General features: G+C 39.9%; 1 protein-coding gene across 1 annotated transcript in view; it reads right to left on the minus strand.

Annotated features, from left to right (window-relative positions):
* LOC126268191 (BTB/POZ domain-containing protein KCTD3) overlaps positions 1–25,457 on the minus strand; it is a 225,565-nt gene that overhangs the window by 110,932 nt on the left and 89,176 nt on the right. The window contains exons 6-7 of the mRNA XM_049973801.1: positions 10,251–10,454; positions 667–783 (exon numbers count right to left, since the gene is read on the minus strand). Of these exons, the coding sequence (XP_049829758.1) occupies positions 667–783; positions 10,251–10,454 (321 nt within the window). The remainder of the gene's footprint in view (positions 1–666; positions 784–10,250; positions 10,455–25,457) is intronic.

Genomic DNA, 25,457 nt, shown 5'->3' on the forward strand with positions numbered 1-25,457 from the left:
ACTTTTTTTAATTTCCAAAGTTGAAAACCCCCTTGATAGAACAAAGATTTGCAACGATAGGTGAGGTAAAAGAAAATTCTCAGATGGCCCTTCACATGATCCAGCAAGCAGCATATCAAGACTCCTTCCAGAAGTGGAAAGGGCCTTGGGAGCAGTGTATCAATTGTGGAGCAGAGTATTTCGAAGGAGACCATGTATAATAACTAAAAGGTAAGCATAGAAAAATTCTGTGGACAATGTTCCGGAATTTTTTGAACAGACCTTCTATATCAATATCTACAGTTCTTGCAATCCATAAATGTGGAGTTTTTTTATTTATCATAGTTACTATAGTATTTGTAATATTCTTACTTTTAGAGTTTGAATGGAAGTCATCTTAATGGTTGCTTTGTACTGTTCAGCAAAAGTTGTTTGTGAACACATAACACAATGCAAAACTTATAATGATAACAGAGTACTAACTCAGTATACCAAGTGCAAAATCTTCTATTTCTCTTTTTCTTATTCTTTTTAGGGAAGAGTTGAGAAAACTGGGGTGATGGAATGGAAAGAAACAAAGAAAGGGAGGAAGGAAACAAGCATGAACGGACACCGTCATAACAAATTTTACTTGAACGAAGTTTATATACACGTTTATTCAATATAATAGAGAAATATTGTACTTACTTGTTTTTGGTGTGAGGTAAACAGATATAGCTGTAATCGGATCATTTGATGGATCGTGATACAGCTCTGTTACTAGTAAATCATTATCCTTCATTCGCAATGGAAATTTCTGCATATCTGTAAAACATGTTCACATTAATAACTATGCATGGAAATTAAAAAAATGTATAAAAAAATTATGAAACTGAATGCCACACACTGATGTTTCACGCCGTTTGTTGCCCTACACAACATCATCAATGAATACTTTACATGAAATGTGACATCAGTTACAAGTCTAATGAGCTTTCAGTTATTTGAAATGGAATCTCAGGTGATAGAATCTTATACTAACATTTGATTGTATCTAATTACTTGGGACCTATTTTTTTAATACAGCAACACAGAACTTGAGATTATTTGTGGCTGAACTTGAGACATGAACTGAGAGCCAAACGATCCTGACACTGTTGAGCTATACACAAACTGCTAATTTTTCTTTGTTAAATGTAGACCAAGCGAGCACAAGTAGTTTAGAATAGTTTGAAAAAATTAATTATAAATCAGTTTCTAACAACTACTTCCCTTTCTCCTTGCCCACCTTGACTCACTCTATACGTTTGAAGGTTTGTTCATCTTGAATAGTTGATTAATTTTCCAGTTAAAGATGTTGTGTACATCGTCTAAACTATACTGGAGATGTTGGGTCGCAGACAGGCACAACAAAAAAGACTGCTAAAAATGAGATTTCGGCCAAAAGGCCATATTCTTAAGTAATGCTTTCTTCATAGTAAAACTGAGCTCTGTATTTTTAACAATATAATGCCATCTCCATCACAAGCGTCAAAATATACTAAACAGACTCAGCTATCCTATATAACACACATCTTATTTTACATCCTCCTTCAGGCTACACTATGATAGAGCCTTACATTTCTTTTTATTTCACCTGCACAAACTTTTGCTAATATGTGCTTCAATCTCTATCTCTCACTAGATATTTCTATAATTTTAAAGAGGTCTTTCCTATTTCTGCATTAGCTCGTCCTGCAAAATATCAATGTTTATGTCTCTACTTCCGCAAATTTTGTAAAAATGTTCTTCAACCATCAAACCTATTTCATTCAACACATTTATAGCATTCCCATCTAGCTTCATTCATTAGCTCCTACTGATCATGTCCCATTTTTGTAAAATTCTGTAATAAAATTTTTAACTTTAGAAAATTCTCTCTTTTTTATAATGTTTCAAGTTTTCCTCCTGAATTTTAAAATGGGAATACCCTGCATAGTGGCCATTAGCAGCAATATATTTTACTGAAATATGTTCCACAACCAGATCTAATTAAAACAGCTGTGACATGTACAAAAATCCTAAAGGGAGTACTGAGTCCTCCATCTCGTATGTGGGTAATCTATTATGTGTGTATCACAGGGAAACAAATTCACTGAGCTGATGAGACAGTCAATAAATGATGTGCACGGATCTGAAGCATATGATGGCAGCAGAGACAAAAGGATCCATCTGATATTACATCGAAGTCCCATTTTTATATATGTTGGTGGACACACTTACTGATATTGAGCAACTACTTTGCCTTCAGCTATTCTCAGATTGCAGCCATAAATGGTTGAAAAGCTGAAACAATTACAAAATTTTTTTCCAGAAAAAACATTGATAATCATTTCACGATCTCCACTTGAAATCCTGGAGATCAAGTGACACCACTATTAGCTAGGAACACAGATGTTTTAGTGGTTTCCTTATGCAACGCTGTAGGAAAAATCACCATTTTTTTCAAGTTATTTCTGAAGAGTAGCATATCAATCATTTGAATGATTTCAATGACTTTTACTCTTTATTCCTGTTAAAATTTTGCCAAATTTCAATTGCAAGACATTGTGTGTTTTCTATCTCTGTCTACACATGAAAGCTCGTGTTTTTCAAATCTCCATATTTACTATGTTCTGAGAGGTTATAATTACTATGCAGCTACTCACAGAGGTCCAGCGCCAGCTGCAATTATAGTATAGCAGCGAAACTTCACAGATATGCTAATGTGTTACTATAGAACTGATTTACATTGGAAAAAACTTAATTCCAATTTTGGCCACCAGGTGCAAATCTGGCACTGCACAGCATCTCATTGACATTTCCAGTGTTTGTATTGAACAAGTTGTGTAAGAGGCAATTAATAATAAGATCAACATTATGCCTTTCTCACTTGTTTGACCTTTTCTACCCACAATACATTTCTAATCCATTACATACGGAAATATTTCTATATATATGTCTAGCATCCACATCGCCAGATTTGCACTTGGTGACCAAGATTGGAACTAGTTTTTTCCAGTGCAAATCAGTTCCACAATAACACATTAGAATATCGACCAAGTATCACTGTCACACAATAATTACAGCCGACACTGGTGCTCTGTATGTAGCTGCACTTTAATTATAGCCATTAAGTACTTGACAATACAGTAAATCATCTGTCTCTAAAGCTCAGTCATAATTAGAAATGTGTTGTAAACATTCAGAACTCCCTCGAACTCTAAAAAACAGAAAGATATTACAAATTTTTTAAGGCTCTTTTACAAAGCTGGCTAAAATATTTTGCTGAATGTCCTCAGATTTTTAGTTTTTGTATGTTTGCTATTGCAGTTTATTGGTGTCAGGTATCAGGCTGATTGTACTGCAAGGTCTCCACTGACTCATTCGTGTTGCGAGTGAAATTCTTCTCTCTTTTTTTTGTTTAACACAGATATTATCATCTCTCTTCTTTCTTGACAAGACAGAGGGAAGTACTCACAATCATCCATCAGTGTGCCTCTTTCTAATACAACCTTGAAAGGGGTTGCATCACCATCCGCATTTAAAACTAGAAGGAAGGAATATGTTGATCGGTGTTTAGCTGATATTACTTGAGGTATTTTCCAAATTTTAAATAACTTTTTATACTTAGAAATGTAAATTATTTAACAAAAGAGAATCTTATTGGTATCACCATCATCACAACGGCCATTTGTCATCCACTGCTCTAGCCTTCTTTGTGCACCTCTCCAGACACCCATGCTACTTTTCATTTTGTCTAATATCATTCACCTACTTTACATTATGTTGTCATTTAGATCTGTTCTTTCCACTTTGATTCTAGCAAAGCATTCTCTTAAGCGATCCACTATCCAATAGGCTGACTATCTGTCCTGCCGACCTCCATTTTGTTTCAACTGCAGCCATAATGTTTTTTGTTCCAATTCCTTTTCTGATCCATTTGTTAATTTTCTTCTCTCCCAAAGTTTTGCCATGAACCTCAACACTGTTTGCTCTCTAATCTTCAGATTTTGAATGATTTTTACATTTAACAATAAGTACGAAAATTAAGATCGTCATTTTTTAAAAGGTTTCTATGGTGCCTTAAGTCATCACAGGGAATAAAAATACAGAAAGTCTAAAAAGAAAACATCACAAAACCACTGAAAATGCACTACACATTTAGCAATGTAGACAGTTTGAATATCAAGTTAATGCTGGGAGTTAGTGGCAGCAGAATATTGACATTGAGTACAGGGGGCAGCAGATCCAGTATCAACAGTCATGGCTCAAACATTAAATATGGTAATATTAGGATTAGGAAAGTTAATGTGAGTATCCACTGCCAAGTGGAGGTTGATAGCTCACACTTGGGCAATGCCACTCGACTCAGAGGTAGGCAGTTCAAGTCCTGATGGCAAAACAAATTTCCCCCACCAGTATCTGACAGACAAGGGGAGAGGAGTTGTGGCATACAATACCTAATCAGCAGGCTTTGCACCTATGTCCCGAGTTGAATTCCAAACCTTTCTGCAGTGCCGCCTGGAGTGTGGGAATATGACACTTATTACATTTTAGACAGTGTATCAGATAATAAAGCATTGAATTAGGCTGTGAATCAGATAATAAAATACTGGTAGTCATGTACTGGGTGCTACAATCGAACTTCGTAGTACATACAAGTAAAGATATATATTTCGGAACATTATTAATGGTTACAATGTCTGTGTTAACCCAGTATCTGTATCTTGACAATACAATGTCCTTCAGACAAGCATGCATGTCTGAAGGAACGGTCACTGTCACTGCCGGTTACAACTGAGGGAAACATTACGAAATAGATTCGCATTCTGTGACTATGCATTGATGCCAGCTGTTTATGGCACATGAAAATTCATGTCAGGCCAGCTTGAACCCATTGTTCTCAATTATCACGAGCAGTACCTTTAACCAGTTTGGCAATCCAAGAATGCTGGCCAGGACTGACCTAACTTCCATGTCACTTAGTCGAAATTCTATACTCACACAATGCGTGTGTCACAAAAAGCTGATGTTAATTCATAGTTGCAGAGTGCAAATCTATTTTGTAATGTTTACCAGAGCTGTAATCGTCAGTGACAGTGTGACATTGTACTGTAAAGATAGAAACACTGTATAAACACAGACATTGTAACCATCAATTATGTATCCCTGCCTCAATGAGCTAAAATAATGATATAACAGTTGTCTCACAGTGTGGGAATCACAAATTGTGCAAGCATAAGGGTTGTGACTATGTGACATAAGGAAGTTTGGATTGGTTCCGGAAGAGCGCTCCAATAGCTGAAATCATTAAGGCAACTGCTCATAGTCAGTAGTAAGTAGCACATGTGGTTTCAAATCCAGTACAAATTTTCATGTGTTGCAAACAGCTGACATCAATACATAGTCTCAGAATGCGCATCTACTTCACACTTAAATACTATCTTATATATTTACACTTATATAATTTTATAATGTTCAGTTTATATTACCGCAGATTAGTTCAGAAAATAAAGGTCCCTGACAAACGCTAATTATGGCCATGTTACTGACACATACATATCTGAAGATATCTGTAGAAGCTATTTAACAGTGGATAATACCCAATTCACTTTGACAATGACAAAATCCTTTGTTTGTTGTTTAAAAAACAGAAAAAAAAGAGGGAGAGAAAAAGCCATTCAAACTATTAAAGGTTCCATCTGACAAAATGGTTAGCTTCAAAATTAATATATTTATAAAAGTCATTACCTTTTGATAATTTATACCTCAAAGCTTGGAGAATGGAACAGACACAATGCATTTTAGACTATATCAAAACTGTTGTGTTGGAATAAAATCCAAGTATTAAACACAAAAAATGAGAAAAGGTAGCATTAAACTATCATTTTGGTTTGACAAATATCAACACAACCACTGAGGTCAAGATCCTTGACCTGTTGTAAACAGGAATGCTAAAATATAATTTTATAGTTATCGATCATTATGAAGAACCAGAGATACTAAGTGAGAATTATCAACATGTGTTTAATATTTAGCATAAATTTAAATGATTAGTATTCGTGGTTCACATTAAGAGGCTAAAAGGTTAAAGCCATACTGACTTTGAACCAAGGTTAGCAAGTTTAGTACTGAAATTCAGGTGGGAGAGACACTGGAAAGATATGTTAGGAGACAGAAATTTTGTGTAAACCCTACTTATATTACGACCTGCTTAACACCCGCTGCTTTGGTCAAGTAGAGTGTATGGTCAACAGAGATTTTGTTGTTTTTATTTAAGCAATTTTTTTATGTTGCTCACAAATTGCAACACCTTCTAAGCTTTTCACACTAATTAAGGCCATATAAACAAATTCTTCTCCGAATGTACTTCTGAGCAAGAAGCAATTCTGGTAGCTGGAGTCCAAAGTTTTTGTTAGTCACGCCTTCCGTGTTCTTGTAGAGATATTTCCATAGCAACTTCCATCCCCTAACAAATACTTCTTTACAACTAACTGAGAAGTGAAATACCCATTTTCATAAATTTAGCTTCAAAATTTTTTAATGTAACAAAATATTTTCGTAAGACATTCCATTCCTACTGCACACCTTTAGGGGTTGAATTTCCACAAACACTGAAACACTTTTTTTTTAATTTCTAACCAAGAAAGCAAATACCAATTGTCATGGAGGTACCGTTAAAAATACTTAAGTAGTTCTTTAGTAATTATTTATTTTCAGAAAAACCTTTCACCCACTATTTTACCCCCTTAGTGGTTGAATTTCCAGGAATGCTGAAACAACACATTTTTTATTTTCTGACACAGAAACCAAATACCAGTTTTCGTGACTCTAGTTTCAAAATCGCCTTGATAGTGATGTACTTTCTATAAGCCTTTCATACCCTAATTCACTTGATTAGGAGTGGAATTTTGGACAATCCCTTTTTAAACGATGCCTACAGTACAAGATTCACACCCTCTTCAAACTTCAAGTTTCTATCAGTAACAGTTTGGTCTGGGCTATGATGAGTCAGTGAATCAGCCTGATCCTATTTCAACCCCTTAGGGGTTGAATTTCCAAAAACAGTGAAACTTTTTTTTTTCTAACTGAGAATTTTTAAAAATGGTATCATGATAAAATATTTTCATAAAAAATCTCATCCCCTATTTCACACCTTCGGTGTCCAATTTCCAAAAACACTGAAACATGTATTTTTTTTTATTTGTATCCAAGAAGTTAAATACCAATGTTCATAGACGTAGCTTTAAAAATACTTTAGTAGTTTTTATAATAATGATATATTTTCAAACAAAGAACTTTTACACACTCAGGGCTAAATTTTCAAAAATATTGAAACACTTATTTCTTGAAACTTCCTGACAGATTAAAACCGAGTGCCATACCAAGACTTGAACTCAGGACCTTTGCCTTTCACGGAGAAGTGTTCTACCAACTGAGCTACGCAAGCATGACTCACAACCCATCCTCCCAGCTTCAATACTGCCAGTGCCTCATCTCCTACCTTCCAAACTTCACAGAAACTCTTCTGCGAACCTGGCAGAACTAGCACCCCTGAAATAAAGGATATTGCGGAGACATGGCTTAGCCACAGCCTGGGGGTGTTTCCAGAATGAGATTTTCACTCTGCAGTGGAGTGTGCACTGATATGAAACTTCCTGACAGATTAAAACTGAGGTGGATCGAGACTTGAACTCGGGACCTTTGCCTTTCGTAGTAAGTGCTCTACCAGGTTCGCAGAAGAGCTTCTGTGAAGTTTGGAAGGTAGGATACAAGTTACTGGCAGAACTCAAGCTCTGAGGACAGGTAATGAGTCATGCTTTTATAGCTCAGTTGGTAGAGCACTAGCTCGCGAAAGGCAAAGGTCCAGAGTTTTAGTCTCGGTGCAACACAGTTTTAATCTGTCAGGAAGTTTCATATCAGTGCACACTCCGCTGCAGAGTGAGAACCTCATTCTGGGACTTACTTCTTCATTTCTAATTGAGAAACCAAGTACCAATTCTTGTAGGTCTAGTTTCAAAATTGCCTTAATAGTGACTTTTGAAACAAACACATTCATCCCATTTCACCCCTTCAGGATTGATATTTCAAAAAATCCCTTCTTCAATTATGCCAAAATATAAGATCTACAATGTCTCCAAATTTCAAGTTTTTATTCTTAGCAGTCTAGGCTGAGCCATGATGAGTCAGTCAGTCATGATTTTGATAAACATGTTTTTTTTTTTTTTTTTTTTTTTTTTTTTTTTTTTTTTTTTTTTTTAATCAAATCCATTATACTACAAAGCTGAGACTGCGAACCTGGAGAAACTATGTCAGAAATTTGACTTTTGCAAGGTGATCTAGAACAAAACTAAGTACCCTATGTATTCTTGTTTTACTGAACAGAAACATAATCTGTAGTGCTGAATTCACATGAGGAGTGATGGCACATGCTAGTTCCAGCCTAGAAACTGAGCAGTGCTGACACACTGTTAAAGGTTATCCATCCATCAGACACGAACTTTTACTTTTTGGTGTTATTCGACAGAAGCAAACTATATGCCAGCACAAGAATTGAAACTCTCTCCTTTCTCTCACCTCTGTCAACAACACAAGCATGACACTACACTGGATGTGCACCTAAAACGGTCACCTACTTTGGAAAGATACACTTATGACACAACACTCATGCTTCGCAGGAAAGGTGCCACTGTGCACAAAGAAATAAAAAACTTTCAGTTTACATTTACACAAATGTACAACTTCTTGGGGGTAAATAGTGTTATATTACTTCAAATTGTTAATGATCATGTCTGAATACTCTGAGGCAACAATCGTCATGAGATTGCAGATGGCGGTAGTATCTCATAAATGAGGTATAAAATGGCAGTGTACTGGCAGAGCTGTCATTTGTACTTAGGTGATTCATGTGGAAAGGTGTCCAATGCTGTTACAGCTGCATGACATAAATTAATAAACTTCGAACCAGAATGGTAGTCAGAGCTAGATGCATGGGATATTCCATTTTGGAAATCATTAGGGAATTCAATATTCCGAAATCTCCAGTGTCAAGAATGTGCTGAGAATACCAAATTTCAGGCATTGCCTTCCACCACAGACAATGCAGTGGCCATCAGTCTTCACTTAATGGCCGAGAGCCGTGGTGTTTGCTTGGAGATGTCAATGCTAACAGACAAGCAACACTGCATGAAAGAACCACATAAATTAATGTGGGGCATACGATGAATATATCTGCTAGGACAGAGAGGTGGAATATGGCAATAACAGGCTATTGCAGCAGATCATAGTAAGCGAGTGCCATTGCTAACAGTATGACATCACCTGCAGCCCGTCTCCTAGGCTCGTACCCATATCGACTGGACCCTAAATGACTGGAAAACTCTGACCTACTCAAGTGAGTCCCAATGTCACTCGGTAAGAGATGATGGTCGAGTTCAAGTGTGGCACAGACCCCACGAAGCCATGGACCCAAGACACTGATACTTTCTTATTTGCTACTGAAACGGAAATAACAAATGTTAAGGGCAAACAGCACAACAAATCACTGTGCTCATCGTTAGGGATGGAGCTTGCACAATGATCTCAAGCATTTTATGGTACTACACTTTAACATGGTACATAAGGTTTTTTTTTTTTTTTACATAGAAATATTGTATTAAGGCTAACATATTAAGTGGTACATACCTATAACTATTTAAAATGTATCTACTGCCACTGCTACTAACATCAGATCTAACTAGATACAATGTAAGTAACTAATTCTTGCATTGAAGCTATACTTACCTCTACTTGCTACCATTTCATTGCTGCATTTTATTTATTGGAACCCACATTTGTGTCAGCTGCTTCACTACTGGCCTTAAAAAATATGAATAGCCTAGTGTGATGACACCACCAATAATCAATGCAGAGACAGTTTTCAATTTTTGGATTTGCCCTTTATATTTGACTCTACACAAACACGTATTTTTTTCTCAATGTTGATTCTTGGTATACCAGCCAATATAACTCAATGACTAAATCCCACAAAGATATTTTGGAAAGTGAATCTACTACAAATGGATAATGATGTCAAGTTGTGGCTACTGAGGAGGGCTACATAAACATTTCACGGGGTCAACAGTATGCAAAGGAGCTTCTTTAGATTCTGTATTAAAGCACAAGAACTCACTCAGTATTGTAGATGCAAAGTAAGTATTAAATTCAAGTAGAATAAGTCTCATTCATTGTCTAAATTACAACTAATATTTCAGATGGCATTTGATACTTACCTATGTAATAGATAGAACCATTGTTGCACCCCAGCAGCAGAAATGATCCAGCAGTATCAAAGGACGATATTGGCACTACATCCTGAATCTGCCAGTGCTGTGTCATTGCATGCCAAACACCAATTTTTCCTGTTGGTGAAAGTGCTACCAACTGACTTCCAATGAAGAACAAATACTCAACTCTTACATGTAGGTTGAATATACCTGCAAACAAATGCACCACAATTTATGTGTAATGAACAGTAAGATAGTATAGGCATAAAAAAATGTTTCTAGTATCATCTCTCATATTTTATATTGTAACTAATGAAATTTTATGGTACCATTCTGTATATTTTTGATACTATTTCTTGAAATGGAATACTAAGTCAACTGTGGTGTGATACCCATATGCTCCTGATTGATAAATTGATGGTGGAGAGAGATAAATAGTAGAGAACAGAAGGCAGCAGTTGTTGGTTTATGTTTGTCTTGAGATAGCAACAGTTGGGGTTTTGTCTGGATTAAGAAAGCAATTATCAAGAGAAACAAATACAGAATGTGATGCAGTGATGGTGATATTTTTTCCTGGTGGTTTATTCAATTTTTTTATTTTACATGTCTAGGACCAAATTGAGGAGCAAATCTCCAAGGTCATGGAACGTGTCAGTACACGAAATTACAACAGAAAAGTTGATAAAATAAAATGTTTACAAACCCTAAAAAGACAACAAGCTGTAAGTTCATAGAAACGGTATCAACAATGTAAGAAGGAGTTTGCTTAATTTTTCGAGGAACTGCTCAACAGAATAAAAGGAAACACTTCAGTTTACACTTCAAGCTCATCGATTACTGCTGACATTTTTGAATTCTTGTGGTACCTTATTGAAAATTGATGCAGCAGAATACTGCATGCCTTTCTACATCTATATCTACATCCATACTCTGCAAGCCACCTGACGGTGTGTGGTGGGGGGGTACCTTGAGTACCTCTACAGGTTCTCCCTTCTATTCCAGTCTCGTATTGTTCGTGGAAGGAAAGATTGTTGGTATGCCGATGTGTAGGCTCTAATCTCTCTGATTTTATCCTCATTGTCCTCGAGTCAAGGAAGTGTGATCCAAATGCAGACTGGATCCCTGCCTAGCATTAACTTAGTGATTCCTGCTAATTCTTGGGAATAAGCTGATATTGTTAACAAGAAATGACATTAAAGAATGTATATATAAAGAGAGAGAGAGAGAGAGAGAGAGAGAGACTAATGAACAAGTACTGATAGGAGATTCACAAACTTACCCAACTTATTGTCCGAACCACCCATTTCTGAGCCACAAATACTCTTTTCAGAACAGGAACAGTTACCCAAAATGTAATACTATACATCATAAGTGAATGAAAATACGCACCTCCTGCCCTCCATCTAAACTGCAACACTTCACTGTCCGCCAATCCCACCATACTATCCTTCCCCCACCCCCACAGCCTCCTCCTCACCCCCACCCAGTCTCGCCACTCCCATCACCCACTGGTGCTGCTTCTCGCAGTGTAGTTTCGCGCGCGCGCGCGCGTGTGTGTGTGTGTGTGTGTGTGTGTGTGTGTGTGTGTGTGTGTGTGTGTGTGTGTCTACTGCTGACGAAGGCTTAATGGCTGAAAGCTATGAGTGTGTGAAACTTTTTATTGTGCCTATCGCGACTCGGTATCTCTGATATATGGTGAGTAGCAACTTTCCTTCTCTGGTATGGTTAAAGAAAGATCCATTTACTAAGTTTTAAATTCTGTCACATTCTCAGTTAGTAACACCTGATAATCTGATTATCAACAAGGCACTTTGGACCCATTCAAAAGTTCATACCAGTGAGAGTAAGATTTTGACTACATACCAGAGGTGGCAATGAAGACTGAAGCAGGTTGTACTGGAAAGTTCAATGAACAGAGCCCCACATTTTCATAACAGTTTCTACAAAAAATGAAAACTTTCTCCAAATACCTTATCACACAGCATGGGCATACACAGATATTTTTTTTTTCCAGGGAGGGACAAAATTCTAAAATTATTCTGATACAACCTGATTCAGTGACTTTGGATGTTGTTCTCCAAGGACTAAATATGGCAAGAAATACATAAAACTTACTGTATTTCAAATGACTGATAGTTATCCACATAATAATTTTCACGTAGATTGCTTTGATACCTAAATGGTGAAAACATTTCAGAAGCATAAAAAAAACATATTAATAATTCTTGTGGTGAAGAAATAAGGAATGAACACTTAGAGAGAGAGAGAGAGAGAGAGAGAGAGAGAGAGAGAGAGAGAGATGGTCTTATTCACAACTCAAGTCATTTGTGCCTGAGAACATGTCCCACCAACTGATCCCTTCTTCTTGTCAAGTTGTGCCACAAATTCCGCTTCTCCCCAATTCTATTCAGTACCTCCTCATTAGTTACGTGATATCCCCATCTAATCTTCAGCATTCTTCTGTAGCACCACATTATGAAAATTTTTATTTGTTCTTGTCTAAACTCTTTATTGTCCATGTTTCACTTCCAGACATGGATAGGCTCCATTCAAATACTTCCAGAAAAGATTTCCTGACACACAAATCTACACTCAATTTTAAAAAATTTCTCTTCTTCAGAAACACTTTCCTTGCCATTTCCAGTGTACATTTTATATCCTCTCTATTTCTGCCATCATCACTTATTTTGCTTCCCAAATAGCAAAACTCATCTACTACTTTTAGTGTCTCATTTCCTAATCTAATTCCCAGAGCATCACCAATTTAATTCAACTACATTCCATTATCCTTGTTTTGCTTTTGTTGATGTTCATCTTATATCCTCCTTTCAAGACACTGTCCATTCCATTCAACTGCTCTTCCAGGTCCTTTGCTGTCTCTGACAAAGTTTTTATTTCTTCTCCCTGGATTTTAATTCCTACTCTAAATTTTTCTTGTTTCCTTTGCTGCTTGCTCAATGTACATATTGAATAATATCAGGGTAGGCTACAACCCTGTCTTACTCCTATCTCAACCATTGCTTCTCTTTCGTGCCCCTCAACTCTTATAACTGCCATCCAGTTTCTGTACAAATTGTATATAGCCTTTTGCTTGCTGTATTTTACCCCTGCCACCTTCAGAATTTGAAAGAGTATTCCAGTCAACATTGTCAAAAGGTTTCTTTAAGTTGACAAATACTATAAATGTAGTTTTGTGTTTCCTAACCTACCTTCTAAGATAAGCTGTAAGGTCAGTATTGCCTCACATGTACCAACATTCCTATGGAATCCAAACTAACAACCCCCCCCCCCCCCCCCCCCCCGAGGTTAGCTTCTACCACTTTTTCTATTCGTCTGTAAAGAATTTGTTTTAGTATTTTGCAGCCATGATTTATTAAAACTGATAGTTCGGTAATTTTCACACCTGTCAACTCCTGCTTTCTTTGGGATTTGAATTATTACTTTGTTCTTTATGTCTGAGGGTATTTTGCCTGTCTCATTCATCTTGCTCATCTATGTGCTCTTCCATTTCCATAATATTGCCCTCAAGCACATCACCCTCATATAGACCCTCTATATACTCCTTCCACCTTTCTGCTTTCCCTTCCTTGCTTAGAACTGGGTTTCCATCTGAGCTCTTGATGTTCATACAAGTGGTTCTCTTATCTCCAAAGGTCTCTTTAAGTTTCCTGTAGGCAGTATCTAACTTACTACTAGTGATATATGCCTCTACATCCCTACATTTGTCCTCTAGCCATCCCTGCTTAGTCACTTTGCACTTCCTGCTGATCTCATTTTTGAGACGTTTGTATTCCATTTTGCCTACTTCATTTACAGCATTTTTATATTTTCTCCTTTCATCAATTAATTTCAATATCTCTTCTGTTGCCCAAGGATTTCTACTAGCCCTCGTCTTTTTACCAACTGCTGCCTTCCCTATTTCATCTCTCAGAGCTACCCATTCTTCTTCTACCATATTTCTTTCCCATCCTTGTCAATCATTTTCTAATGCTCTCTCTGAAACTCTTTGCAATCTCTGGTTCTTTCAGTTTATTCTGGTCCCATCTCCTTAAATTCCCACCTTTTTAAAGTTTCTTCAGTTTTAATCAACAGTTCATAACCAATAGATTGTGGTCAGAGTCCACATCTGCCCCTGGAAATATCTTACAATTTAAAATCTGCTTCCTAAATCTCTGTCTTACCATTATATAATCTATCTGAAAGCTTCGAGTCTCTGCAGACATCTTGCAAGTATACAACAGAGGAAGAACGTAGATACAGGAACCTTCAGTGTAACAGTTGCAAATTGTCGTGGCTGTGTTGGGAAAGTGCCAGAGCTCCAAGTGCTAATAGAAAGCACTTATGCTCAAATCATTAAAGACACTGAAAGCTGTCTAATGCTGGGGATAAGTTCAGCTGAAATTTTTGCGAAGAACCTAACAGTGTTCAAAATGGAGGGTAAACACGGTTGGCGGTGCCATATTTGTTGCTGTTAGAAGTAGCTTATCTTGTCGCGAAATTGAAGTAGATAGTTCCTATGAGTTAATATGAGCAGAGGTCATTGTAGGCAACTGGAATAAAATAACTGGATCATTTTACTGACCTCTCAATTAAGATGATACAGTTGCTGAAAGGTTCAAAGAAAACTTGAGTTTAATTTCAAGCACGTACCAGACTTATACAATTATAGTTGAGGGTGTCTTTAATTTATCCTCGATGTGGTGGCAAAAATAGATGTTTAATTCAGGAGGTGTGCATAAAACATTATCCAAAATTGTGCTAAACGCACTCTCTGAAGATTATTTCAGGCAGTTAGTGCATGAGCCCATGGGAATAGAAAACGGACGTGAAAACACACTTGACCTCTTAGCAACAAATAATCCTGAGTTAATAATGAGCATCAAAACAGATACAGGGACTAGTGAACACAGGGTTGTCATAGCGAAACTGATATTGTAAGCCCCAAATCTTCCAAAAATAAACGAAAAATATACCTATTCAAAAAAGCAGATAAAAAATTCACCTGATACCTTCCTGAGAGACAATCTCCACTCATTCCAAATTAATGATATAAGTGTAGACCAGATATGGCGGCAATTGAGAGATTTATACCAAATAAATCAACAAACGACGGAGCTGATCATCCTTGGTACACAAAATGGGTCAGAACAGTGTTGCCAAAACAACGAAACAAACATGCCAAATGTAAACAGAATCAAAATCCCCAAGACTCGCGATTTTTACATACGCTTGAAATTTAGTACGGACTTCAAAGCAAAATACTTATAACAGTTTCCAAAACGAAACTTTGTCTCAAAACTTGGCAGAAAATCCAAAGAGACTCTGTTCATATGTGAAGTATGTTAGCGGCAAGAAACAATCAAAGCCTTTTCTGTGTGGCAGCAATGGAGATACTATCGAAGAAAGTGCTAACAAAGCAGAGTTGCTAAACACAGCCTTCTGAAATGCCTTCACAAAAGAAGACAAAGTAAATATTCCAGAATTCTAATCAAGAACAGCTGCCAACATGGGTAACATAGAAGTACATATCCTCAGAGTAGTGAAGCAACATAAATCACTTAATAAAAGAAAGTCATCTGGTCCCAACTGTATATCAATTAGGTTCCTTTCACAGCATGCTGATGCATTAGCTCCATACTTGACAATCATACACAACCATTCGCTCGATGAAAGATCCATACCCAAAGACTGGAAAGTTGCACAGAAAGGTAGTTGGAGTAATCCACTTAATTACAGGCCCATATCATTAACGTCGATATGCAGCAGGATTCTGGAACATATATTTTATTTGAACATTATGAATTATCTCGAAGAAAACGGTCTATTGACACACAGTCAACATGGGTTTAGAAAACATCGTTCTTGTGAAACACAACTAGCTGTTTATTCGCATGAGTGTTGAGTACTATTGATAAGGAATTTCAGATCTATTCCAAATTTCTGGATTTCCAGAAGGCTTTTGACACTGTACCACACAAGCAGCTTATAGTGAAATTGCGTGTTTATGGAATATTGTCTCAGTTATGAGACTGGATTTGTGACTTCCTGTCAGAAGTCTCAGTTCGTAGTAATTGACGGAAAGTCATCGGGTGAAACAGAAGTGATTTTTGGAATTCTCCAAGATAGTGTTATAGGCCCTTTGCTGTTCCTTACCTATATAAACACTGATACGAAACTTCCTGGCAGATTAGGGAAACAATCTGACCAGCCGCCTTTGGTTGTTTGCAGATGACGCTGTCATTTATCAACTAGTAAAGTCATCAGAAGATCAAAACAAATTGGAAAATGATTTAGAAAAGATATCTGAATGGTGCAAAAATTGGCAGTTGACCCTAAATAATGAAAAGTGAGATGTCATCCACGTGAGTGCTAAAAGGAATCCGTTAAACTTTGGTTACACAATAAATCAGAGAACTATAAAGGGCGTAAATTCAAGTAAATACCTAGGAATTACAATTACGAACAACTTAAATTGGAAGGAACACACAGAAAAAGTTGAGGGGAAGGCCAACCAAAGACTGTGTTTTATTGGCAGGACACTTAGAAAATGTAACAGATCTACTAATGAGACTCCCTACACTACACTTCTCCATCCTCTTTTAGAATACTACTGTGCGGTGTGGGATCCTTACTAGATAGGACTGACAGAGTACACTGAAAAAGTTCAAAGAAGGGCAGCACATTTTGTATTATTGCGAAAGTTTGGAGAGAGTGTCACTGAAATGACACAGGATTTGGGCTGGACATCATTAAAAGAAAGGCGTTTTTCATTGTGACGGTACCTTCTCACAAAATTCCTATTACCCACTTTCTCCTCTGAATGTGAAAATATTTTGTTGACAACAACCAACAAGATATGAAAAGATATAGGTGTTCGTTCTTTCCACACGCTATCCAAGATTGGAATAATAGAGAACTGTGAAGGTGGTTTGATGAACCCTCTGCGAGGCACTTACATATGATTTGCAGAGTATCCATGTAGATGTAGATGTAGAACGTTCTTTCATGATTCTTAAATCAAGTCTTAGCTTTGATTAAATTATGCCCTGTGCAAAACTCTACAGGTGGCTTCCTCTTTCATTCCTTACCCACATTCCATATTCACCTACTACTTTTCCTTCTCTTCCTTTTCCTACAATCAAATTCCATTCCGCCATGACTATTAAATTTTCATCTCCCTTCACTATCTGAATAATTTCTCGTCTATCTAGTCATCCATTTCTTCAATCTCTTCATCATCTGCAGAGCTAGTTGGCATATAAACTAGTGCTCTTGTGGTAGGCGTGGGCTTCGTGTCTATCTTGGCTACAATAATGCATTCACTATGCTGTTCACAGTAGCTTACTTGCACCCCTATTTTTTTATTCCTTATTAAACCTACTCCTGCATTTGTTGTTTTTGTGGTCTTCAGTCCTGAGACTGGTTTGATGCAGCTCTCCATGCTAACCTATCCTGTGCAAGCTTCTCCATCTCCCAGTACTTACTGCAACCCACATCCTTCTGAATCTGCTTAGTGTATTCATCTCTTGGACTCCCTCTACGATTTTTACCATCCACACTGCCCTCCAATACTAAATTGGTGATCCCTTGATGCCTCAGTACATGTCCTACCAACCGATCACTTCTTCTGGTCAAGTTGTGCCACAAACTCCTCTTCTCCCCAATTCTATTCAGTACCTCCTCATTAGTTATGTGATCTATCCATCTAATCTTCAGCATTCTTCTGTAGCACCACATTTCGAAACCTTCTATTCTCTTCTTGTCCAAACTATTTATCATCCATGTTTCACTTCCATACGTGGCTACACTCCATACAAATACTTTCAGAAACGACTTCCTGACACTTACATCTATACTTGATGTTAACAAATTTCTCTTCTTCAGAAACTCTTACCTTGCCATTACCAGTCAACATTTTATATCCTCTCTAGTTTGACCATCATCGGTTATTTTGCTCCCCAAATAGCAAAACTCCTTTACTACTTTAAGTGTCTCATTTCCTAATCTAATACCGTCACCATCACCCGACTTAATTCGACTACATTCCATTATCCTCGATTTGCTTTTGTTGATGTTCATCTTATGGATTTTAACACCTACTCCAAATTTTTCTTTTGTTTCTTTTATTGCTTGCTCAATATACAGATTGAATAACATTGGGGAGAGGCTACAACCCTGTCTCACTCCCTTCCCAACCACTGCTTCCCTTTCATGTCCCTCAACTCTTACAACTGCCATCTGGTTTCTGTACAAATTGTAAATAGACTTTCGCTCCCTATATTTTACACCTCCCACCTTCAGAATTTGAAAGAGAGTATTCCAGTCAACATTGTCAAAAGCTTTCTCTAAGTTTACAAATGCTAGAAACGTAGGTTTGCCTTTTCTTAATCTAGCTTCTAAAATAAGTTGTAGGGTCAGTATTGCCTCACGTGTTCCCATATTTCTACGGAATCCGAACTGATCTTCCCCGAGGTCAGCTTCTACTAGTTTTTCCATTCGTCTGTAAAGAGTTCAAGTTAGTATTTTGCAGAAGTGACTTATTAAACTGATAGTTCGGTAATTTTCACATCTGTCAACACCTGCTTTCTTTGGGATTGGAATTATTATATTTTTCTTGAAGTCTGACGGAATTTCTCCTGTCTCATGCATTTTGCTCACCAGATGGCAGAGTTTTGTCAGGACTGGCTCTCCTAAGGCTGTCAGTAGTTCTAATGGAATGTTGTCTACTCCCAGGGCCTTGTTTCGACTTAGGTCCTTCAGTGCTCTATCAAACTCTTCATGCAGTATGATATCTCCCATTTCATCTTCATCTACATCCTCTTCCATTTCTATAACATTGCCCTCAAGTACATCGCCCTCGTATAGACCCTCTATATACTCCTTCCACTTTTCTGTTTTCCCTTCTTTACTTCGAACTGGGTTTCCATGTTTATATTCATACAAGTGGTTCCCTTTTCTCCAAAGGTCTGTTTAATTTTCCTGTAGGCACTATCTATCTTACCCCTGGTGAGATAAGCCTCTACATCCTTACATTTGTCCTCTAGCCATCCCTGATTAGCCATTTTGCACTGAGACGTTTGTATTCCTTTTTGCCTCCTTCATTTACTGCATTTTTATATTTTCTCATTTCATCAATTAAATTCAATATTTGTTCTGTTATCCAAGGATGTCTACTAGCCCTCGTCTTTTTACCTACTTGATCCTCTGCTGCCTTCACTACTTCATCCCTCAAAGCTACCCATTCTTCTTCTACTGTATTTCTTTCCCCATTCCTGTCAAGTGCTCAAGAACAGGGTGAGGGCCAAAGCAGTTGGAGATGTTTCAACCACCTTTGTCAATTGTTTAAATGTGAGGACAAACCTCTCCAGTGTGCCATTGGAGGAAGGGTGGAAAGGCGGGCTACGGATATGTTTGATACCGTTGGCCTGACAGAAGTCTTGGAAGGAGGATGCCATGAATTAGGGGCCATTTTCAGAGACCAATGTGTGAGGCAGGCCCTCAATGGCGAGAGCCTGGGCCAGGGCCTCTGTGGTGGTGGATTCCATCCGGATGACATATTGGTATTTGGAGTAGGCATCAACAATAAGTAACCACATGGACCCCACAAACGGGCCCGCAGAAGCAAGATGGATGCAACCCGAGGGGCGTCGAGGCACAGGCCAGGGTGTGAATTGTGGTGTCACCGCCAGACACCACACTTGCTATGTGGTAGCCTTTAAATCGGCCGCGGTCCGTTAGTATACGTCGGACCCGCGTGTCGCCACTATCAGTGATTACAGACCGAGCGCCGCCACGCGGCAGGTCTAGAGAGACTTTCTAGCATTCGTCCCAGTTGTACAGCCGACTTTGCTAGCGATGGTTCACTGACTTCTACACTCTCATTTGCCGAGATGATAGTTAGCTTAGCCTTCACCTACGTTATTTGCTACGACCTAGCAAGGCGCTATTTTCTGTTGCTATTGATACTGTGAATCATTTAATGTCAAGAGCGACGTTCGTCATTAATGGATTAAAGTTAAGTATTCCACCAGCTGCGTCCGTTGTTTCTAAATTCTAATTTCCTTGCCCTGTTCCAGACCTCACACCAGCCTGCATGAGCTAAATCGCGTGCCTTTCGACCTCCTTTAGTACCAAGGTGTTGGCTCTCCTGCCAGCCACAACATGAATGACGGAGGGGGACTTGCTTGGCGTCACTTACACACAGTGCACCCGTGGACCAGATGGTCAATATCGCCATCAATGCCGGCCCAATACTCATGTCGGCAAGCCAAAAGTTTCACGTGGGATATACCCCAGTGCTCAGGGTGTAACGAACTGCGCATGTGATGTCAAAAATCCAATAGTATGACCACCCAATGGGCATCCGACTCTGTGACCAACAGAAGGACATCGTTGACCAAGGAGAGCCTGTGGGACAGGTGGCGCCAGGGGCAGAAGTCGGTCCGCATCTGACGAGTAATATAGGAGGGCCAACCGTGGGCCATGTAGCGGAGAACCTGCCCCCAGATAGGCTCTCAGCGTGTAACCGTGGCAATGTGAGCAGCCATAAGAGGCAGTCCGTCCAGTGCTCCCGGTGGGCAGAATCAATGTGAAAGCAGAGGACCTCCTGTTGGTCAAACGCACGATCGGGAGCTGCTGGGAGATGTGACAAAGCTTCCACGTTAGCATGGTGGGCGGTGGACTTATACCAGACTGTGTAAGTGTAATACTGTAAAAATAACGTCCAGCGCTGGAGACATTGAGCCACCCTCTCTACAAGGCGAGAGTGGGGTCCAAAAAGCATAAACAAGGGTTTATGGTTCATCAGCAGGGTGAACTTTGTACCAAAGAGATGGATGTGAAATTTTTGGCGGTGAACACAATCGCCACGGCCTCCTTTTCAATCTGGGAGTAGTTCTGTTGTACTGGGGTTAATGTCTTAGATGCATAAGCAATGGGCTGTTCTGAGCCATCGGTATTCCGATGTGCAAGGACTGCCCCAAAGCTGTATGCCAACGCATCAGCCGCCACAACCAAGGGGCGGTCCGGAGAGAAGGGAGTAAGACAAGGGGCAGACCTCAGCATTGTCTTTAAACGGAGAAAAGCTTGGTCATAGGCAGGAGTCCAATCAAAAGTCACCCCTTTGTGACGCAAGGGGTTGAGCAATGGAAGCAGCTTCGGGTAAGAACTTTAAGTAATAAGTAACCTTGCCCAAATCACCTGCAGTTCAGATAATTCCTTGGGCCGAGGAAGGGCCTCAATGGCCACGACATTGCGATCCAAAAGGCAAATGCCATCTTTGCTAAGCCAGTGGCCTAAGTATTCCACTTCCGGTTTGAAAAAAACAACACTTGTCCAGCTGACAGCGTAAACCTGCAAATTGCAGAGTGTGAAATAAGGCACTGAGCTTGTGCAAATGTTCCTGGCAGGAACACCCGGTGGCCAAGATGTAATCTAGATAATTCATGCACGCTGGGATAGGCTGCGTAAGCTGCTCCAGGAACCACTGGAAAATTGCCAGCGTTGAAGAGACACCAAATGGAAGACGCTTGTACTTGTATAATCCGAAAGGTGTGTTGATAACCATGATGTTCTGGGAATTGGCATCCTAGGGTAACTGGTAGTATGCCTCAGCCAGGCGGATCTTAGAAAAGTACTCATCCCTCACAAGCTTGGTGAGAAGGTCTTCCTGTCAGGGAATGGGGTAAGTGTCTACTAAGGACTGAGCATTGACAGTAGTGCCGAAGTCTCCACACAGTCGAAGGGACCCATTGGGTTTCCAGACGACCACCAATGGCATCACCCAAGGCACTGTATGTCACAGGCTCTAGGACGCCAGCAGCCTGGAGCTGATCAAGTTCCTGCTAGACTGCTGGCTGAATGGCCACTGGAATGGGTCTGGCCTGGAAAAAGCGAGGCTGTCCATCCGGCCAAAGTGTGATGTGCACCTGAAAATGTGAAGCACACCCAAGATCCATCACAGACAACAATGCAAAAGCCGAGCACAGATTGTCCAAGTCTTGAAAAGGAGCAGCCATGGAAATGACCTTAACTTCAATGGAAATTGAAAACCCAAACAGCTGAAACGCATCCAGGACAAAAATATTCGAAGCCGATGGATGGTCGACAACAAATAGGGTAAGGAGCCGGGGAACATGTCTGTATGTTGCCTGGATGACAAACTGCTCAAGAAAGGGAATGGAACGGTCACCGTAGGCGACCAAACACTGAGAGGGTAGTGACAACACAGGGGAGCCAAGGCGGGTATATGTCGCAATATTAATCAGGGAGACGGTGGCCCAAGTGTCGACCTGAAAACTGACATCCTCAGTAAAAAGGTGAAGCATGAGGAATAGCTTCCATGCTGATGGATCCTCCAGTAGGACGACCAACTGCAAAGCACGTACTGTATCTTGAGGTCCAGTAGGGGCAGGACGGGTGCGAGTTGAGCAACTACGACAAACAGACCAGATGTGGCTCTCCTCCTCACACAGAGTGTACGTTTTCCAGCGGTGGGGGCAATAAGCTCGAGAGTGTGCGGTAAAGCACTGTGGGCAAGATGGAAGTGGGCCACGTGATCAGCGACAAGAGGCGACCAGAGGCTGTGTTGCTATAGAGACGTCGGACAAAGATGAGTCCCAACTGCAATGGCCTCTGTTGGTCGGGCCACGTCGACCGTGCGAGGGTGGAACCCGCAGAGACGCATCGATCGCCACCACTTGTGGCCGCACCTTGAGACGCTCGTTAGCCACCTGAGCAATTTCAAATGAATGGGCACTATGGAGAATCTCTTCCAATGAGGGATTACCGAGTTTCAATGATGCAGTGCGAACCTCAGGATCGGGAGCCAGCTGAACCACCACATCCCAGATCCGGGAGTCTGCATACGAATCCTTACACTGCTGATTGGTGCATGTAAAATCACACTGACAGCTGAGACCCTGCAAGTCCATGACCTAGGAATGACATGATTCACCAGGCTGTTTATGGCACTGGTGGAACTCCAGCTGAAAGGCGATCACATGGTAGTGCTGTGAATAATAGTTTGTAAGCAAAAGGCATATCTCCTGGAACAAGAGGGCCACAAGATCGGAAAAGGGTGCCAACTTGTAGAGAAGAAAGAATGTTCTGGGGACGCCCAAGACATAAACAATGACCACTGCAAGGGGTCATCCATGACTTGAAAACCTGTGAAATGTTGTTTCAGCCAATGTAAGTATGTTTCCCAGCCTTCTTAAGTGTCATTAAATGGTAGGAATGACGGTGGACATGGGAAAGCACTGGACACCCGAGGACTCGGAAACTGTTGTGGTAATGCGTACCGGGCATTGACTTTGTCCATTAGCAACCACCAACTTTTGTAAGATGTCTAACTGGAGCTGCTGCTGCTGCATGAGCTGCTGCTGTTATTGTTCCAGAAGACAGGCCAACTTATCCTCCATGCTAACAACTACTACCATTTAGCTCGTCACCAAAATGTTGTAATCATGACAGGAATGGTCGCGGGGTTGCCGCTAACGAACACATGGCGGGACCTAAAGGGAGCGGTCCGCGAACAAACAAGACGGACAAACAGGAATGTAAGGACAAGCACAACGACAAACAACCAAGCAAGGCACCAAGATAAATGACAAAGTATTAAGCAACAGGGTCACAAGAGATAACTTCAAGAAATCAAAACAACATACAATCGAAATGGGAAGTAAGCATATGCAACGCAAACGCGATGGCTGTAAGCGAGATATTAACCGACTCAATGTGAATACCAGACTGCCTTGCTGAGTGAGAGGCAGCTGCCTTAATACACAACAGGGTATGTCGCAATTGGCCGCTGGGACCATGTGCTCCACAGTGGCACTCTCACGTTTGACTTGGGGCCAGGAGTGCCTGCAGCCACGGCTTACGGTGTGACTGCTGCAGAGAACTCTGGTGGTCATCGAGTGCATGATGGCACGGATTTGAAACCCGCAGCACTTGATACCAGAGCAACGTCATATACAGGGACTTCGGGACTTCATTTCTATATTAATGTATAATACATATGTTAAATTCACACTGCACAGCTCTTTGTAGGTGTTCTAAAATTAAAACATAGACGAGGCTGTAAACTGAAATCTGTCTAGGAGCATTTTCACAATTATTTTACTCTTTCATTTACTTCATAAGCAGAAGTGTACATGAGCGAATGGGAAAACCTCATGAAAGGTGGCTGTTTACCAGGGAAAATATTACTAGTATAATTAAACTGAAATACTTCATCTTTTATGATTGTTTCTTATTCCAATGAAGTGCCTAACAAATTATAAATTATCTTAACAAACTTTTATCACACAAAGCAACACATATTATTATGGCAGATTAAATGTTATATAAATCATAGCATAAGGAATAACACTCTGCCATTAGGCACTGCCTTATTGTAGAACTGTCCATGTGAGCGGGAGAGTTTGCGTGTTTCAGAGAAGCTGAGAACAATCCAGCTGGAATTCCTGCTGTTGCCAGTGCTGGCTCAGTGCAGAGGTTGGTGACAGCAATAGCCACAGGAAGCAGTAGCAGAGAATGGGAAAATGAACAGGAATGCCAGACAAACAGGCAGCGCTGGATGAACGGGCAGTGCTGAATGAACAGATGATGATGGGTGTCCAGGTGGTGACGTATGAATGGGCGGCAGCAGACAAATAGGCAGTGGTAGACTAACATGTGGCACAGGTGAACAGGTGATGATAGGTGAACAGGTGGTGGCAGGTCCCCAGCCGACAGAAAAGGCTTGGCGCCCATCCTGGGACACAACTAATCCTGGTAGTGATTGTCAGTTCAAATCATAAAGACACAGCATCCATGCCAGCTGTGATGGCTGGGATTCAGTGGGGTTAAAACCTCTGGCCCAAATGGGTGTGCAAGGTGAAAACTTCGATGAGACTTGAAAGCAAGATGTTGAGCAGCATCCGCAGTTGAGAACCTTGCAGAAGCTCAGCAGGACTCTTGGCCCCAATTGGTGTCATTCTGTACAAGCTTCAGAAAAAAGCCTCTTAGTGCAAAAATCTGTCATGTACTTGTGCATCTGTGTCTTAAACATCCAGACAAAGTGTTATGCCTCTCCATTTGACTGTGGTTAGAAAGGAGGTTCTGTGACATGGCAAATGCCGTTATGGGTACAAAAGTCCTCGAAATGGCGGCGCTGGATGAACAGGGATGCCAGACAAACAGGCGGTGCTGCTTGGAAATATTGAGCCA

The sequence above is a fragment of the Schistocerca gregaria genome, chromosome 4 (assembly GCF_023897955.1).
Source record: "Schistocerca gregaria isolate iqSchGreg1 chromosome 4, iqSchGreg1.2, whole genome shotgun sequence".
Lineage (NCBI taxonomy): Eukaryota > Metazoa > Arthropoda > Insecta > Orthoptera > Acrididae > Schistocerca > Schistocerca gregaria.